At 59.0% G+C, this 19,376-nt stretch overlaps 1 protein-coding gene across 1 annotated transcript; it reads left to right on the top strand.

The window, feature by feature from the left end:
- The first annotated feature begins 7,672 nt into the window (after positions 1–7,672).
- Positions 7,673–19,084, top strand: LRP3 (LDL receptor related protein 3). The gene is made up of 7 exons (XM_059383651.1): positions 7,673–7,783; positions 9,719–9,766; positions 14,811–14,949; positions 16,201–16,415; positions 16,811–17,927; positions 18,085–18,217; positions 18,431–19,084. Exons 1-7 carry the CDS (start codon positions 7,711–7,713, stop codon positions 19,013–19,015), a joined length of 2,310 nt encoding a protein of 769 aa, XP_059239634.1. The 5' UTR covers positions 7,673–7,710; the 3' UTR covers positions 19,016–19,084.
- The last annotated feature ends 292 nt before the right edge of the window (positions 19,085–19,376 follow it).

Below are 19,376 nucleotides of genomic sequence, written 5' to 3'. Positions count from 1 at the left end.
ATCAGCCAGCTATTAGCTGGGTCCCAAGTCTCGGCAGCAGTGGGTTGACCTTTGAACCCCTGCCATGCTCAGCAGCATGCTGGGAGTGGCAGGGGGGGTGTGACTGGGAGTCATGCATTTTCATGCATGGTTCCTGGATGAATACATGAGATCCGTGCAGATCAGTATGGATAAAGCTTGAAGCCAAAATTCTGGGTGGGAAAAAGCAAGTTATCAGAGGATACAAGCTGTATGTAGCCCCTTACATCCAAGTTTAAAGCACACAAAGCCTTATGATCCATTGGCCATTGGCCATCGTATGTCGTAAAAGTATAACGATGAAGAAGAAGTATGTGAACTGAGCTCTGGCTGAGTCAGAGAGGGAGAATGGGATGGGTTGGGGTTCACTGGCAGTGTCGCCTGATTCTCAGGGACACTGGTGGGACTTCCTTCCCACGAGAGGCAGGAAGAAAGAACGGTATTTCTGGACAAAGCCAGAGCCACACGATAGTCTGCTTCAACTGATGTCGGTAAACACTTGCTGACCATCTCCCACTAGGTGTGAGCAGAGCTGCCTTGGATGATGGGGATGTAGAGGGCATATTAACACCTCTAAGAAGGAGCTGATGGCTGAAGGACACAGAAGGCCGTGGAAATGAGCCTGTAAATTACAAGAGGATGATGCATGCAGCCCCAGAAGCCTGTTCAAAGTAGAGAAGGAGCCGTGAGATGGGGAAGGCAGAGAGATGACTGGCTTGGGTTCTGAAGACTGAATAGGAGTTTTCCCAGAGGGGCGCATTCGGATAATGGCTCATGTTTACTTCTGAGCCAGGCGCTGTTGTAAGCGCCTTGCGGGTATTAACACTTTCAGTTCTTTCCATGACCTAGTGAGGTAGTCATGTTGTGCCCCTATTCAAAGGTAAGGAAGACAAGGCTCATAAAAATTCAGAAGCCCATCACATGGAGAGTGAGCTGGGAAGCCAGATCGAATCCTCTGCTGGTCAGTTCCAGTGTCTGTGCCTAATCAGACCTCTTTTCCTGCTTGTGGGATGGTTGAGGTGACTTTCAGTGGGACCTGAATGATCTGGGTCGAGACTGTCACATCTTGCAGAAAATACCTCTAAACCGCAATACAAGAACATTATTTGATCTTCAATTCTCCTCTAGCTTTTCTCATTGGACAGAGGAGAAATTCTGTTTTCATGCTAGCTGTGCCTTGAATGCTCCCGACTACTTCTTAAATCTCCTTGGTGGAGATTAACACACATACACAGAGACAGACTGACAGACAGAAACAGACAGATAAACAGGGATGCAGGCAAGAAAGTGTGCAATGTTTTGTTAGGGTCCCGCTTCTATTTCTGGTTCTCTATTTACAGCAAGAGTCTGGATCTGCTTTCACGGTGATGACATAGAATTTCCTTTTGAGGTAGACAGGCTTACATAGGGTAAAATGAGCTGACTGAAATACAACCGTTAAGTCCATAATAAAGGTTTGCTGCCCACCATGTGGAAGAGGGCGTTTCTGAGCCCCGGCGAGTGGGGAGCACTGCACTAGTTGTCTTGTGTGCCCCGAGGTGGGGGGGGGGTCCTAGGAGCTCTAACAGGGACGAGGGCCCTCACCTGGAGGGTGGAAGTGAGCTTGGCTCCCTCCATACTCCACTTGGACCCACGCCTGGGGCTGTGAGGGCTTGTCCCGTTGGTTTTCCTAATCCATCCCTCCAGCCTTGGGGTTCCCTCTGGACTCAGACTCTTGCAACCTGTCATGTGTATCCTCTGGCAGCCACAGGGTTAAAGAGCGGACCTCATCCGTTACCCCCCTCCGGGCTCTGATGTGCTTTGCTCCATTAATAATTCAGTGAGGTGGACTGAACTGGATTGATTCTCCCCCAAATCAATACACAAATGATTATTGTTTCGGGGCACTTCTGAGTGCTCAGCAAGGCCGAGGGGAGCTCTTTGATTGAAAATTGGAACTGCACTCATCATCCAAAATTACTGTGGAGAGGGTTATGTAAACCGAGGAGTGACCTGGTGCTAACATTTTTATTGCAATAAAAGTCTTCCTCTTCTTTTTTTTTTTTTGGAGTGGTGCTTTTACGACATACCTACCATCACTGTTCCAGGCCTATAATTTTTAAATTACTGCTCAATGCCGAAGGTGAAATGGTTTTACTGCCGCTGGTCTATTAAAGTCATAAGAATCAGCACTGCCTTGGAGAGTGTCTGTGGCCCTGCCCAGCCCATCCCCAGGGACACATCTGCAGGTGTGGTGGGGGCTGGGTCAGCAGGCTGGCTGGGGCTGGTGCCCGAGGACCCTGCAGGGCGGGGTGGGCCCAGACCCTAGCCTTGCTCTTCCCTCAGCATCCCCTGGCTGACCAAGGCTCTAGGGGGGCACCTGGCACCAGGAAGCCACACTTGATCCAAAACGGGACCCAGACTAGCCGCCGCACCCCACGAAGCACAGGAGGAAAAGTGGTCACAAACCTGACTTTTCTTCTGCCAGTTTATTTTTAGTGATTTTTATTTTTACTGCCGTAAAATATATATAACACAAAATTTACCATTTTAACCACTCGCATTGTGCGGGTCAGTGACATAGGTAAATGCACGTGGTTGTTCAACCTTCCCCTGAAGCTGAGACACTTGTACCCCTTCGACATCAATTTCCCATTCTTCCCCCAACCCAGCCCCTGGCAACCACCATTCTACTTGCTGTCTCTATGAATTTGACTCCTCCACGTCCCTCCTATTGATGGAATTATGCTGTCTGTTGGTCCTTTTGCGTCTGGCATGATTCAATCGTGCTGTAGCATGTGTCAGAATGTCCTTCCTTGGGGTGCCTGGGTGGCTCAATGGGTTAAAAGACTCTGCCTTCAGCTCGGGTCACGATCCCGGGCTCCTGGGATCAAGTCCCGAGTCGGGCTCTCTGCTCAGCGGGGAGCCTGCTTCCTCCTCTCTCTCTCTGCCTGCCTCTCTGCCTCCTTGTGATCTCTGTCTGTCAAATAAATAAATAAAATCTTAAAAAGAAAAAAAAGAATGTCCTTCTTTTTTAAGGCAGAGGAATATTCCATTGTGTGGATTCTCCACGTCCTGTTTATCCAGTCCACACCCGCGTAGCTTCCAGCCCTGTAGTTATCGTGTGTTATTACTGCTATAAATATGTATAAGGACCCCCTGAGGCTCCTGCTTTCCATTCTTTGGGGGATAGATTGCTGGGTCCCATAGCCTCTCTATGTTGAAGCTTTTGGGAAATGGCGCACCTGTTTTCCAAGGAGCTGCACCATCGTACGTCCCCCTCAGCGGTGTGCAAGGGTTCTAACTTTTCCACATTCTCCCCAATTCTTGTTATGTTCTTTCTTTCTCCCTTTAAAAAATGTATTTACTAGAGAGAGAGCAAGCAAGCAAGAGAGAGAGAGAGCGCGCGCGTGTGAGAGAGAGAGAGAGAGAGCATGAGCAGGGGAAGGGGCAGAGAGAGAGAGGGAGAAGCAGATGCCCTGCTGAGCAGGGAGCCTAGTGCTGGGCTGGATCCCTGATCACTGGGATCCCAGGTTCATGACCTGAGCTGTAGGCAGATACTTAACCAACTGAGCCACCCAGGTGCCCCTTTCCCTTTTTGAACTATAGTCATTTTAATGTACGGAAAGTGGTATTTTACTGTGCTTTTGATAATTTTAGTGTTTTCTTTTTTAAGTAGGCTCCATGCCCAGCATGGAGCCCAACGCAGGGCCCGAACTCAAAACCTGGAGATCAAGAGCTGAGCTGAGATCAAGAGTCAGATGCTTAACGGACCGAGCCCCCCAGGTGCTCCTGATATTTTTAGTATTTTAAATTCAAATAAACCGTTTAACTCCCTCTCTTTGAAGTTTTTTTTTTTTTTTTTTTTTTTTTGCTTTTACCTCTTTTCCTGTCCTTCTGTCATCCTGTTCCAAAAGTTGTACCATTCAGAAATCCCTCAGACGTGGGTTTTCACGCTACTTTCTACCGAAATGGCTGAGTTCTCAAAATGCCATTTGAGAAACATGGATTCTAATGTATATGGGAGCGAAATAGCCACTTAGGAGACACTGACCTGTGAGGCTCCCCTGGGGTCCCTGAAGGGGGTCTTGGAAAGGGCCCAAGGACAGGTTCTGTTGAAGGAGAATTTGGCTCAAAATGTAGACCCAACTGTCTTCTCATCACTTGAGTGAGTAGCTGGCCTGGGGGTTTGAGTGCTTCTCCCCAAGGGGGGCCTGAAGCCTGGGGGGTCAGTCAGTATGTCCACATGCTGGAGAGGCTGCTTACAGGGCTGAGCGCAGCTCTCCAAATGCTCTCCGCTCTGCCTCCTGGCTGTCCTCCCGGCAAAACGAGGGAAGAATAGAAATTGGCTCTGGGGAGAGTGAGATGTCCTAAGGCCAGGATGAGCTGGGGGCAGGTGGGGTTGCTTGGAGAGGATGATGGACAGAGCTAGTCCCACAGGATCATGAAGCTCGGGTTAAGAACTTTGAAGTCTGTTCTGGAGTATTTTCCGCCGGGGACATGATCCATTTTGCACGTTGAAAATGTGAGGTGCTGATTAGGATGCAGGGGAGCTTGTAGGAGGCTTCTGCAGAGATCGGCAAGAGAGGAAATAGATGATGGCTGGGGCCAGGAAGGTGCCACGGTGATGGAGAGAAGGGGCAGATTTGAGATACATGGTAGGGATTAGCCATCCAGACTTAGCGATGGGTTGGTGTTGGGAGATTGGGGTAGGGATTATCGACTCAGTAAATGATGTGACCATGAATGGAGTGGGGCCCAAGGGGAAGGTGTAGACTGCAGAGTGAGAAGTATCTAGTCTACAGTGAAGTTTGGACAAGAAAGGGTTTGCCCTTCTGGAAGATACCTGCTTTGGCTTTACTTGCCGAAGTCACGTTTAGCCTTTGATCCCCAAGTAAATTCTAACTATTTGAAATCAAGAAAGACAATGACCATCCACCTTGGCAACCAGTTGGATAAGAGTGGGCTTGAACTTGAGTCTTCCTGCAGGCAAATCATGGAGGAAGATACAGGGAGCTCTCCACCTCCTCCCTGGCTGCCTCCCTGTCCTGCAGGGGTCTTGGGGCATGTGAGTATTGGCAATGATCCCGTTGCTCTGGATGGAGGTTTATGTGGGACAGCTCCGTGCCCCTTCCCTCTCCTCACTCCTGGAGCAGATCAGCTGAAGGCCTCAGTGGCCCACAGTCCGCGTCTCATGAAATACACGTGAGTGTCATGAAATACACGCAGCTTTGCTTCCTCCTATCTCCGAAGACCAGTTTCCTGCCAGGAGGACCCTGAGCTTCTGCCTCGGCCCTTCCTCCCTTATCTGCCCCAGCGGTGTGCAACTTCTTGGGGCTATTACTGACATCACTCTCTTTCCAGCACTGAATTCTCACCTAGTTGGAAGAGTCTGGGTTGTGATAGACTGAAAACTCGTGGTTACGACTGATGCTGGAGCGGAGGGTACATGTTTGTTAAAAAGTTGCAGGGTCAATGAGTGGGGGTGTCCAGTCCTGCAGCACAGACTGGGCCACCAGGAACCATTCCAGAGGTGGCTGGTTCGTTTGGGGATGAGGACTAGAACGGGGTTATACTGGGGAACCTGAGCGAGGCCTCTGCCTGGGTTGGCAGCCTCTAGAGGGCACTAAACTGGAAATGGGGCATCAGGTGGTTCAGATCTGCATATGAGCAAGGAGTAGCTTTCTGCCAAAGAACTCATGAAGCAAGACAAACCATATTTTTTTTAAGTTATTAAAAAAATATATGCAAAAAATCCACAGTGAGCAAAATATCAAAAGTTTAAGGTCAGGTAAGTGGTGCTTGGTTGTTTTATGGTCTTGCACTATTGTACCACGGACACTTGCTTCTAACCAGCCCAAAGTTCCCAGTAGCTAGCTGGGCTGTCCCCTGCCGCATGGGCTTAGGAGGGTTGACAATGGGGTGTGGACAAATTGGGCAACTTTGTGATTGTAGAGGTTTTATTGATCTTTCCACTTAGTTCAGAATATGAGAGGTTATTCTGATAAACGTATACAGGGGTTTACAGTTTTCTTTTTTTGCCTCAGGCTCCAGTAGGACTCCCGGTGGCCTCAGCGTTCAACATAGATTCCTCTCATGGCTTGGAAAGCATGCATCTAGAAAGCATCCTCAAATAGAAACAAAATTTCAGACCCTCTCTGCCAGCTCTGCAATTCTGTTGAACATTTTTGCCACGCATAAATGCCCATTACTTGAGCAGTCAGCAGTCTCGGGAAATTCTGAAACCAAATTATGGTAGGCTCGCGCTCTTTACCATAAATGAGTCATTTATCTTGTTATTTGATTCTTCAATCATTTGCTACATCTCTCAAGAAGTCGGCTTTTGAAAAATCACCAAAGAAATTAGAAGAGAGAGAACACACACCACCCACCCAGAAAAACTAAAAGGTATTTTCCCTCCCCACACCCCCCTTTTTTTGAAATTAAAATCCAGTTGGCCTGCACAGTAAAAATGAATTAGCGAGTTACATGGTCTACAACTTTCACTAATACAATATCAGTTCCTCTTTACCTTCCCTCGGAAGAAGATACTAGGGAACGGAGTGGTGGTAACTGAAGAGAGGGTCCTGCTTCAGCTTGGGGCAGGCATGGGGGCTCATACCAAGCCACCAGGCCAGGACCTCTGATCTCACATTAGTCTCAAGAAAGGAGGGCTGACCCTGTTTGGCTCCTGTCCCTGTCCCAGGTTTCTGCCTCTTCGGGACCAGCCCCTTGTCCTGAAAAGCGAGCCTCCTTCCCATTCCCCGGGGGCCTGATGGGGTGATTAGGTGGGCTCAGGGTCCCCAAAGGGGTGAATTTCCATAGGCCTAACGTGTTCCCCAGGATCTCTTCACAAGCTTTGCTCTGCACAGAAGGATGCATTTCAGGGATGTGCCAGGGGCCCCCGGGCTAGAACAGGGACACCTCACGGGGCAGACAGCCCTGAGCGCTGCGCCACCTCGCGCGGTCCTGCCCTGGGGTCCCCTAAGCAGCCGCCTTCTACCAGTCCTCTCCCCCATCCACTCTCTTCCCCTCCCGGGCACGGCAGCCCCGCGGGCTCCGGGAGGGACCAGTTCGTGGGCCCGGGAGCAGACCCGGCCAGAGCTGAAGGGGCCCTGGCTCCAGGGCGGAGGACAGCTGGAGGCGCCGACGGGCCGGGGCGGCCGCGCGGAGCTGTCCAGCACCCAGGCGGGGCGCGCGCCCCCGGCCCGCCCCGCCGCCTCCCCCGCCCGGCCAGCGCCACTGCGGCTCGGCGGGCGCGTCACGTGGCTGGCGCTGCGCGGCCTCCTGGCTCCCGGCGGGCGCGAGGACCCACAGACCCACGGACGCACCAGCGACGGCACCCGGCCTCGTGGGCCGGGGGGCGCCGGGGCCGGGCGGGCTGCGCGCCGCGGGGCATGGGCGCGCCGGGGGCCCCCGGGCACAGGCCGGCGGCGGCGAGGCGCCCGGGGCGCGGGGGCAGCGGCGGGCGGGGGTCCTCCCTGGCGGCCGCCGCTGAGCCCCTGCGGGGCCCGTGACGCCGCGGCCGATGTGGCCCCGCGCGCGCTGCGGGCCTGCACCGCCGCCTCACAAAGACGCCGCCGGAGCCGCCGCCCGCACCCGGCCGGCGGCCGCCGCGGGAGCCCGAGCCGGAGCCCGAGCCCGAGCCGGAGCCGCAGCCGCTGCCGCAGCCGGGGAGGCAGGAGGCGGCGCCCGCGGGCGGCCGGCCCCGGCATGGAGAAGCGGGCGGCCGCGGGGCCGGAGGGGGCGCCGGGCGCCCGGGCTCAGCTCGCCGTCGTCTGTCTGGGTGAGTGGGCCGCGCAGGCCGGGCGGGTCCGGCCCCCGCCTCCGAGCTCCGCGCCGCGCCCGGGACGGCCCCCGGCCTGCCCCTCTCTGCTCCCCCGGGCTCGGGTCGGGGCTTCCCGGAGCGGGCCCTGCGCGAGAGGGCGGCCCCCCGCGCCCCCCCGGCCTGCCGCGCTCTCCCGCCTGGGAGGCGACTCCGACAGCCTAACCCCGGCTCCCGCCCGGCTCGGAACAGTGCGTGGAGCCCGGGGCAGCGGGACGCGGGACGGCCGGGCGGTGCGGGCGGCGAGGCGGTGCGGGCGGCCGGGGCGGGCAGGCGGTGGCTTTCCGCCGGGCCTGGCGGGGTTGGGGCCTCCGGAGCTGCGGACAAAGGCGAGGCGGGCGGGTCTGCGGCCGGCTGTCCCCTGAAGAAGGAACTGTTTCCTGCCGGGACTTGGGGTGGGGGCGGGTGCCAGCGGGAGCCACGGTCAGGATGCCGGGGCCGGAGGCTGCTGCGAGAGTGACTCCTGTCTTCCCTTTGTGTCTCTTAGACCCAGCGGGGCAGGCCTGTTCAGCCCAGTGGAGTGTGTTTGGGGAGGGCGCTGGGACCTGTCCAGGCCTGGCATCTGGGTGGGAGGGATGCCTGCCCTGTCCAGGAGTTTTTCTGTCGACCTTTCCAGGGCTCTGTTTGGGGGAGAGGGGAAGAAAGGAGTTAAATCCTCAACCCACATGGCTCCTTTATTTACCATGATGAAAGAGGGAGGCCATTAGCGAGCTTGGGGTCATTAGGGGACACCCTACTGTGACACTAGTGAAGATTCTGTAAGCCCAATAGGTTTGCTTGAAGCAACTGAAAGGACACAGTGAAAAAGAAACCTGCCCGTTTTTAGCTACACCCTCTTCTTGGGTGCAGAATCAGGGAGCTCTGAGTCCTGTGAAAGGCCCCTTGGTTCAGGTGTGGAAAAGTCTAGTGATGGATGGGACCCCCCACCCCCAGTGAAGTGCCCACTGCCAGTCTGTTCGTGGTCATGTGCTCTGGCTCTGAGCTGCTGGATGCTGGGCTTCCCAGGTGAGCAGGGCAGGACAGGCCCGTTGGCTTTCCAGATGTGGCCCCGGGCTCTGCCTAGCAGAGCCTGGGGTTTTCAGAGAGGGCATCTGCCCCTGCATCTTCATCAGGTGGGGGCTGACCCTGCAGAGATGCTCTCTTGGCATCCTTGGCGTCCTTGATGTTGGGGGAAGGGGGCACCCTGAACCCTGGGAAGTCGAGTTTGCCTGTATCCTTGTCCTGGTCCTGTAAACCGCTGCAGGAAAGCCATAGATGAAAGCAAAGGACAAAAGCACATGGAGGTGGATACTTGAGGGGGTGGGTGGCATGGAAGTTCTCTGCCCCTCTTCTCAAGGTCAGCATGGCATAGTGAGGGGGACCTTGACTCTTGCTATTTGTGTATCCCTATAAAATGGGGGTAATCAGAAGTGCTTCCTCCTTCCCTGGCTTGCCGGTTGACCAGATGGCTGGCAAGGCCCCTCAGAGGGATTCCTCCGAGAGGTCAGGGCCGCCTTGAAGGCAGAGCCCTTACCCAGGCTGAACCAGGGTGGCCCACACATGAGTTTCCAAGCTGGAGAGGGGAGATAGAAACACACCCTTTCCCACACAAGTCAGAATCGGCAGCCACGGAGGGCAGCAGGAGTGGTCTGCTGGAGCCAGGCTTGTGCCTTGGCTCTCTTTGGGAGAGGGTGGGGTCCCAAGACCCTCGAGGGTCCTCTCCTCTGCCCATCGCAGCAGGACCGGGTGGGAGTGGAAGCCTCTGGCAGCACTTTGGGCCTGGCCCTGTGAGATGAAGAGAGGCAGCCCAGAGCTGCTGTTGGCCCACCTAGGGCTGCTGTTGGCCCACGGCAGGTGTCTGGACCCCAAGCGCCACTGCCCCCCACCACCACTGACACCTCCTTATGTCTCCCACAGTAAACATCGTTCTCACCGGGCGACTCAGCAGCGCAGTTCCTGCCTTAGGTGAGTCAGATGCTTCTCCTTCTTCCCTGCCCTTCTGGTTTTAGTGACCTCTGAGAATGGGCCTTCAGGGCCCTTCCACCCCTGCAGTCAGCTGGCCCCTTCCAACCTCAACACTTGTGCATTTTTCCTGCATCACGAAGGAGTCATTTGGCCTTGGGCAAGTTTACATCTCCCTGAGTCTCAGTTTCCTCTTCTGTAGAATGGGTGCAATAATGGGACCGACCTCAAAGCCTGGTTATTAGGGTCAAATGGGCACACAAAGCAAGGTGTTCAGCATGGCCATGACACATGGTGGCTTAATGGCACTAGCAAACTGTCACGGGTCTAGCGTAATTGACACATTGTGCTTCCTGTAGGCTGTGGGGTTCCCCGAGGCCACGAGGCACCATGAGATGCTGGCCTATTTTAAAGTTATACCTGGAACTCAGCTTATCAAGGTATGGCTGAGCAATGACACAGAGAAGCCAATGCCATTGACAGAAGAATTTGATTTTTATGTGTCTTGAGAGGAGAGAACGCCAGGTTAGGCAGATGCAGGAGTCGGGGGAAGGCCCAGGCCAGAGCCTTTCTTGGAGTTTCCGTGGGAAAGGCAAGGCAGGGCTGGGGAAACAGCTCAGGACTGGCTAGTTTGAAGAATTCTGGCTGGCTTGAGGCTACAGGGGTGGTCTCCTGTTGCCTGGTACCTGGCCCTGGGATCACCTAGGGCAGGTGAAACACCAGCTTGGTATGCAAATTAGGAAAGAAGGTGGCTCAGCCTGGGTTCAGCTGGTCTATCTGAGTAAGATCAGTCCCCAGGCAAGCTGGTGTGCCGGACAGAGATTCACACTTTGGCTGGTGTTTGGGCCCTGGGGTTAGTGGTGGCCCACAGGATCTAAGAAACACGGGCCAAACTCCACCCGTTCCCACTGCCTGTCACAGTGGGTCCAACCATCCGTAGGCCATCTTTGCATTTGGGCCCTGTGCCAGGCGCCTCGAAGACTGTTAGGAATGGGATGGGCGACTGAGCCCATCCAAGGGGGTTTGTTCTTTGCTGAGGGGACTGCCATGGGGAAGCCCTGGCCTTGTGGCCCTTGGGGCCACCAGGAGATGTCTGAAAAGGGCCTTAGGGAGCTGGGCAGAATGTGCAGTCTCTGGTGTGGGAGGCCTGTGGCTTGTTTGCTGGTGCCGCCTGGTGGGCTGGAGGCACCCGGGCTTTCTCATTCCACTCAGGACCTTGTAGCCAACAGCCTCTGTGGCTGGCTCAGGGAGACGGATCTCTGTGGGCCGTGGTCTCTGGGATGGGGAGGCCCGGGGCCCACAGAAGCTGCTTTTGCAGGCCCATCTCTCACTTTCAGCACCTCGGGCTCCCTCTTGATTTCCCCTGCGCCTCAGCTCCTGCTCCCAGCAGTCTGGCCTCCTCTGCTGACGCAGCTGGCCCAGGGCCGGGACTTGCTCAGCACCAAGACAGCCTCAGCGCCACCTGGTGTCCTGGCCCCCGCAGTGAACTGCCCAGTCTCCCCGTCCCAATTTCCAGGAGGAGACGGACTGGGGTCAGGGGTCTGTGGCCTTGGTAGAGAGTGGGAGGGTAGGGACCTGGCAGGGTTTGGGGGGGTCAGGTCTTACAGATGTGAGCCCCAGGAAAACCCTCCTGCTGGGGTGGGAGGTGGCCACGTGGCCTTGAGATGTCTGCCATGTGCCTGTGCCCCGGGTTTAGAAAGTGATGTTCTAGGGACAAGCTTTGCTCATAGAGTCAGGGAGAGAAAGACAGTCAGGGAGAGAAAGATAGCATTCAGGTCTGCACGTTCGGTAGGTCTTAGCCAGCACTGGTGTTATTCTTAGCAGGGCCACGTTGCCCAACGTTTGGGACCGCCATTCATGCCGGCATGCCCATGCCATGCATGGCATCGCCGAGGCCTCAGCTGCGTGCACGGCCTGCATGGCCACGGGCAGTGGTCAGGGGCCCTAGCTCTCCCAGAGTTTGGCTCCCTGCCTCTAGCATTGCTCAGAGCAGTGGACACCAGCTGCTGGCTGCCCGAGCTGCTCGCTCAGACACTCCCGAGGGCCCCGGGTGGACCGCCTGGAGATCTCACCAGGTCTGCCTCCCAGCGCCGGTCCTGCCCCAGGTGCGCTGGGTTGGGGGCTCCCAGCTCCCAGCCATGTAGTTCCGGCAGGCAGGTTGTCTAGAGCATGGATTGCCTCCAGAAAGCGGATCTGCAGGTTGTGCTCCGTCAGGCCTTGCTCATGCTGCCTCGGGAGTATTTCCTGACTCTCGGGACCACGAAAGAAGGGTGCTTGCTGGTCTGAAAGTGCTTGGTCATCCCTTTCCCCTGAGCAGCCCTCCTTGACCGGAGGGCCGAGTCGTCTTCTGCTGGAGTAACACAGGTCACTGGCACTTAGAGCCCCCAAACACCCCCAAATCCTGTCCTACAAACAGACAGCCCTCCCAGCATCCTTCACTGCCCAGCCGGCATCACACACCCCGTCAGAGCCGCACCTCCGCAGGGCAGACCCCCACTGCCCCTGGCACATGAGTGTCTGCCTGGAGACTGCCCCTTTTCTCGAATTTCCCAACCAGAAAAGCAGCAGCACCCACGAACTCCGTTTTACTGCTGGGACAAGCTGAGGCCTGGGGTGGAACAGTGTGCTTGTCTGTGTGGGTCCTGGGGGTGCACTCGTGATGCCTTTCCCTCCCCTGTGCCTGGATTCTGGGCTGGGAGCGAGGCTGCCATCATGGAGGGTGAGCTGGGGACCGCCTCCAGGCTCAAGGCCAAGCAGGTGTCCAGTCAAGAGGCCATGACCAGAGCTCCCAGTGCCCCACAGGGACTCTGTTCTTTCTCCTGCTGCATGTGCACTCCACGTAGTCCAGGCTGATGACTGCAGAAATCATGATCTCTTGCTGTCTCCTATGTGTGAATTTCTGGGACAGCCCTGGGGGTGACTCAGGAGGAGGCTGTTTGGAGGGACATGTTGTCAGGGGCTTTGCTGAGAGGCAGAGCTGGGCTGGCAGCTTCTGGTCGTCTGCTCCTGACGTGACTGCTGGTCCAAGAGACCTGGAAAGTAGGACCAAACAAAAGTCTAGAAGCCTGTTCTGGTTGGGGCAGGTGATGCCCATAGGCTTCGTGGGTGAGGAAACTGGCCTTTCTCTTTGTGCCCGAGGAAGGCTTCCCAGCCAGGGTACGGGTGACAAGGTCCTGCTTTGCCCCTGGGCCCTGTCCTAGGGGCTGAGAGGACAGGGCAGCAAAGGGTGCTTCCTGCCTTGGCTGATTGAGTCTCCTGATTTCGGGTTTACCGTGTGGATTTGATGTGGGGGGAAGAGGCACCCTGGCTGTGCCAGGTTCCCCCTGCCCATGAACCTCTTGCCCAGCACCATCTAAGAGGAGAAGCCTCTTCTGGCTTTTGTAACCTCACACCTCCCAGGTCCCCAGGCAGCACCCAGGGTCTCTGTGAGGTCCACAAAGCCGATGGCCTCACGTGTCAGAGGGAAGGGGCCCTAGTCCTTCTCCTCCTGTGTGTTCTTACTGCTCCTGTTTGATGGGGGAGAGATCTGCGGGGCGGGGAGGCCGGCCCTCCAGGCCACGGGTGAGTGCCAAGCAGGAAGTCTGGCCGGTGCCTTGCTGATCAGGGACTCTCGGAGCTCTGGTGGCAACCCACGGGTGGCCAGCCTTGTTTTAGGGTCAAGTATGGGTGTCTTCTCTTCTAGTCTTTCAATGCTTTCATGAGCTGTTGGCGGGGGCTTCTGCTTCCCTGTTAGTCACAGTGTTGGATCACCTGGACTTCCATCGTCACCATCCTCCTAAGAGGACAGGAGGCAGCTGAGGATTTCTCCTCCCCAGTCTCCTTTCTGCAGCCATGCCAGCTGGGGTCCCAAAGAGTCTTGTTGAGAGCCAACAGAGAGACTCCAGTTTGCAGGGCAACAGTGGAAGGGGCCAGGCAGTGGGACAGTGAAGATGTGGTGTCACCGGCCTCAGTTTCTCCATCTGTATAATGGACCCTGCCTTTACCACAGGCTTTTGTGGAGATCAGACGAGATGGTGTGGTGAAGGGCTGTAGGGGCTGGAAGGGTCAGGTGTGGTCAAGTGCAGAGGCCTTGCCTTGTCCTGGGAATGCCAGGGCATACCAGCATAGGCTCTGGAGTCTTCTGGCTGGGCTGGCTCTCCAGGCAGCAGAGGCATGAGTAATGAAGTGGGTAAAGTGAGGCCCGCAGGGCTGGGCTTGGTGGCATTCCTCGATCGCGCTGGCTGGGATGCTAGCCTGCGTGGGTCGCTGATGCAGCAGATGGTCCACACTTCATAAATGCACTGGTTCAAGGCCAGTAGTGAGAGGCTGATCCTACCAGGGGACCGCGGGTGCTCCTGACTCTGTCACTTACTGCTGTGTGGCCATGCGCAGGCCCTTGCCCTCGCTGAGCCTGTTTCCTTGTCTGGTTATAACATCGACGTCCAGTGGCTTCCCACTGATGCGTGTCCAGCCCCAACTGGACATTAGCTCTGTGCAGGCCTGACTTATGATCTTCAGTCCCCCCGGAGGTCAGCTCTTCCTGCAGCCTCCATGGAGCGGGGCTTTTGATTCTCTTACTCAGCATGCCTCGCACTTGTTCTGCTGCTTAGTAGGTACTCAGTCAGTCTGTGCTGGGGGAGCAAAGCCCCTCCCCTCCCAGGGCTGAGGCCTGGGTTTGTCCCAGTGGGGGCAGGCAGGGAACCATAGCAGACTGCTCACGCAGGCCCGACGGGCCCAAGGGTGCAGAGTTCTCCACCGAGGTGAGGCCAGGAGGCTGCATCTTGGAGGGGCCAAGGGAGCTGGGGGATAGGACTTACCCTCTGGTGCATAGGTTGGGGCTTGGGCCCAAGGCTGCCTTGAGCCCTTGTGGGTCCTCAGCCCCCCATACACACTTCCGTGAAGTCTTACGTTTGGTCTCACCCTGGCCATGGCCACCCTTGTGTGACCCTTGTCTTGATCCCACTCCGGGGAAGACCTGCGCTGGAGCCACAGCAGGGCTCGAGGGCACCCCCACCTCACTTCCTACCCAGAGGGGAGGCCAGCACTTCCCAGCCTCTTGTCCCCACAGCCGCCTGCAGTGGGAAGCTGGAGCAGCACACGGAGCGGCGCGGCGTCATCTACAGCCCGGCCTGGCCCCTCAACTATCCCCCGGGCACCAACTGCAGCTGGTACATCCAGGGTGACCGCGGGGACATGATCACCATCAGGTGAGGGGGCCCAGGGCGTCAGGAGGGAGCTCCATGGGCTGGCACATGCTAAGGAAGTGTGGGTGTGAGAGCGTGCGCACGTGTGCCCGTGCGTGAGTGCGTGTCTGCGCAGGTGCAGAGGGCAGGTGTGTGTGTAAGTACAGGTGCGTGTGCATGTCTGAGCGTGCACGTGTGTGAGCATGTGCGTGTGCCCAACTCCTCCAGTGTCTGTGAGCCCCCATAGTGGGCCACCTCTCCTGCTGGACCTCAGTTGTATGAGCCTCTCTGAGGGGCCATGGGGCCATGGATCTCCTCAGCTTGGCCAGGGAGACGAGCCATGGGGACTGGGGTATGGCCCAGCTGGCTCTCAGGTGGTGGAAGTGTTTTCTTCGTCCTGCAGGGGGCTTGAGGCCAGGCTGGCATGGAGCCCAGAGCAGAGTTTCCCCAGGGACCTCGGGGCAGTCTGGGCAGCAGAGGGAGCCAGGCGAGGGCCCAGGAGCTCTCTGCAGGGACGTGCAGAGGGGGGCTTGGGATCAGGTGGCAAGATCCAGATTGCAGAGTCTGGAACCCTGGCCTGGGACAGCTGTGGGGTATCTTGTCAGGGGGCTGAAGCCCAGAGGACCCGGGTGCTCCCTGGCTCCAAAGCACAGGGGCATGATGGGCGCCGACAGGGACTATCTTGGTCTCTGTGCCTGTTTCCCTGTGGCCCCAGGGCCATGGCTCCCAAGCACTCTCCCTTCAAAGATTCCACCCTTACTGGCCACTTGTAGAGTTCTCCCTGGTCCTGTAGCCTCCTTGCCCCCCAGCCTGGGCTGGGGGACCCGGCCCCGGTGTTTCTCCCCAGGTGACAAGCTGTCACCCAGCTGCAGGCTAGGCTAGCCCTGTGAGCATCTACTCCTTCATTGCATAGACCTGTGAGTGTGTGCTGGGTCTAGCCCTGCAGAGCCAGCATGGGAGGGATCTGGACCCTTCGAGGGAGCATGTCTGGGGAAGGCATTGCCCCTGATGGGGCTTCTGACGCCCCCTCCACTTTGGCTTCGGAGTGGGCTCTGAGTGTGCTGGTGGAGGACGGAGAGGGACGAGGTGAGGCCTTCACAGAGCTGCAGCGGGGCTGTCCACAGCTGTGCCAGTGCTTCTTGGAGCCACCTGGGTTGGCGGCAGGGATCCCACTGAGAGGCCCAGAGTGTGGGCCACCCTTGGTGTGAGCTCAGGGCAGCAGGCTCCTTGCCTGCCCGCCCACCCCAGCGGTCCTCATTCTCCGTGGCCCTGCAGCTTCCGCAACTTTGACGTGGAGGAGTCCCACCAGTGCTCCCTGGACTGGCTCATGCTGGGCCCAGCGGCCCCACCCCGCCAGGAGGCCTTCCGACTCTGCGGCTCTGCCATCCCACCTGCCTTCATCTCGGCCCGGGACCACGTCTGGATCTTCTTCCACTCTGACGCCTCCAGCTCCGGCCAGGCCCAGGGCTTCCGTCTGTCGTACATCCGAGGTGATGCTGGCAGCAGGGCAGGGCAGGGCACCATGGGTGCATGGACTCCCAAGGTCCCCACAGCACCCTCTCCTGGCTCAGTCCCTGCTGGGTCTCCCCCAGAAGCCCCATTCATTGGGGGACTGGGCCTCAGGGTGCCTTGTAGCCCCTGGAGCTCATGGACCCCACTTCACAGACTTGGCTAGAGCGGGTGGCTCACCCCTCACCCTTGGCTCAAGTTAGGGAGGAGCCACCCTGGCGTTTGAGGGGTCTCCGCCCCTCGAGTGGGCATGGAGAGGCCCTGCAGAGGCCTGGCTGGGACGGGGAGCCACCTGCCTGCTGCTGGCCCAGGTCCCCGCTGGAGGGAGGCTCTCTTCTCCCCTGACCATCCACTGCGCCCGCTCTTCACCCCACAGGGAAGCTGGGCCAGGCGTCCTGCCAGGCCGATGAGTTCCGCTGTGACAACGGCAAGTGCCTGCCGGGCCCGTGGCAGTGCAACACGGTGGACGAGTGTGGGGATGGCTCAGACGAGGGCAACTGCTCGGCACCCGCCTCTGAGCCGCCGGGCAGCCTGTGCCCCGGGGGCACCTTCCCCTGCAGCGGGGCGCGCTCCACGCGCTGTCTGCCAGCCGAGCGGCGCTGCGACGGCACGCAGGACTGCGGCGACGGCTCCGACGAGGCCGGCTGCCCCGACCTGGCGTGCGGCCGGCGCCTGGGCAGCTTCTACGGCTCCTTCGCCTCCCCCGACCTGTTCGGCGCGGCTCGCGGGCCGTCGGACCTGCACTGCACTTGGCTGGTGGACACGCAGGACCCGCGGCGTGTGCTGCTGCAGCTGGAGCTGCGGCTGGGCTACGACGACTACGTGCAGGTGTACGAGGGGCTGGGCGAGCGCGGCGACCGCCTGCTGCAGACGCTGTCCTACCGCAGCAACCACCGGCCCGTGAGCCTCGAGGCCGCGCAGGGCCGCCTCACGGTGGCCTACCACGCGCGCGCCCGCAGCGCGGGCCACGGCTTCAACGCCACCTACCAGGTGAAGGGCTACTGCCTCCCGTGGGAGCAGCCGTGCGGGGGCGGCGGCGAGGGCACCGCGGGCGACGCGGGCGAGCAGGGCTGCTTCTCCGAGCCTCAGCGCTGCGACGGCTGGTGGCACTGCGCCAGCGGCCGCGACGAGCAGGGCTGTCCCGCGTGCCCGCCGGACCAGTACCCCTGCGAGGGCGGCAGCGGCCTGTGCTACACGCCCGCCGACCGCTGCAACAACCAGAAGAGCTGCCCGGACGGCGCCGACGAGAAGAACTGCTTCTCCTGCCAGCCCGGCACCTTCCACTGCGGCACCAACCTGTGCATTTTCGAGACGTGGCGCTGTGACGGCCAGGAGGACTGCCAGGACGGCAGCGACGAACACGGCTGCCTGGCGGCCGTGCCCCGCAAGGTCATCACCGCGGCGCTCATCGGCAGCCTGGTGTGCGGCCTGCTGCTGGTCATCGCGCTGGGCTGCGCCTTCAAGCTCTACTCGCTGCGCACGCAGGAGTACAGGTGGGCGAGCGCCGGCTGCGCGGTCCGTGGGTGGGGCTTCCCCGGGGCATCGCGGGGTGGGGCTGGAGGGCGGGGCGGTGGTGCCTGCGGGGAGGTGGGCGGGGTGCGGTGCTGGCCAGCCCCGTGATGCAGCCCTCCTGCCCTCTGCTGCCGTCAGGGCCTTCGAGACCCAGATGACGCGCCTGGAGGCTGAGTTTGTGCGGAGGGAGGCTCCCCCGTCCTATGGGCAGCTCATCGCCCAGGGCCTCATTCCGCCCGTGGAGGACTTCCCGGTCTACAGTGCATCCCAGGTGAGTGCCTGAGGGTGAGAGCCCTGAGACTCAGGCTCCCACTTGGACCCCTGAGAACGGCTAGAAGGGGAGACCACAGGACCAGGTCGGACACCGCATGGCCCAAGGGTCAAGGGAGGCGGGAGAGGGTGCCATGGCCAGGTTGGGGAGAACGAGTTGGTCTTCTGGAAGGCACTGACCTCTGCCCTGTCTGCCATCCACCTTGCCCTCCAGGCCTCGGTGCTACAGAACCTTCGCACAGCCATGCGGAGACAGATGCGCAGGCATGCCTCCCGCCGAGGGCCCTCCCGCCGCCGCCTTGGCCGCCTCTGGAACAGGCTCTTTCACCGACCACGGGCGCCGCGGGGACAGATCCCACTGCTGACGGCCGCACGCACCTCACAGACGGTGCTGGGTGATGGGCTCCTCCAGCCTGCATCAGGAACCACCCCGGACCCCCCAGCACCCCTCACGGACACAGGCAGCCCTCTGGCGGCTGGGGATGGGCCCCCCGGTGCCCCAGGCCACGGGCCAGAAGTGGGATCCGCTGTGCCACCCTCCTCGGGCCTGCGGGACCCGGAGTGCAGGCTGGTGGACAAGGACAGAAAAGCCAGCAGGGACACTTTGGTGGACAGCCCGGCTCCTGGGGACATGCTTCGGGACCCCTGCTCGGCCCAGGACCCTCACTCCCCGGCCCCCACTGCCAGCAGCGCCCTAGGCCCCCACCCACCAGAGCCACTGGGTGTCTGCAGGAGTCCCCCACCGCCCTGCTCCCCAACATTGGAGGCCAGTGACGATGAGGCCCTGCTGGTCTGCTGACCGCTGGACTTGCTGGTGACCGCCACAGCCCCGCTTTGTAACCAGGGAATACACAGTCGTTTCTACCCGGCCTCTGCGTCCTTCTTTCCTGCAGGGAGGCTGCCTGGAAGCCCAGCCGCCTGCTCGCTGCATCAGCAGCCCCGGACCTGGTGGGCATGGTGGGCGGGGCTCACGAGGCTGGAGCAAAGAGGCGGGTAGGGTCAGGAGCCCTGGGGCAGGCCTCCTGGAGTCTCCCTCTCCCTCCTTCTCCTCCATTCTGGGAATCTATTTCCCAGGAGCAGGAGGGCTAGGGCAGGGATCTCTGGAGAGTTTTCTGTGGCTTCTCACTTCATTCACCCTCCAGGGTGCCAGAGCTGTGCCA

The sequence above is a fragment of the Mustela nigripes genome, chromosome 17 (assembly GCF_022355385.1).
Source record: "Mustela nigripes isolate SB6536 chromosome 17, MUSNIG.SB6536, whole genome shotgun sequence".
Taxonomy (NCBI): domain Eukaryota; kingdom Metazoa; phylum Chordata; class Mammalia; order Carnivora; family Mustelidae; genus Mustela; species Mustela nigripes.
This window is presented reverse-complemented; position numbering and strand designations above follow the sequence as displayed.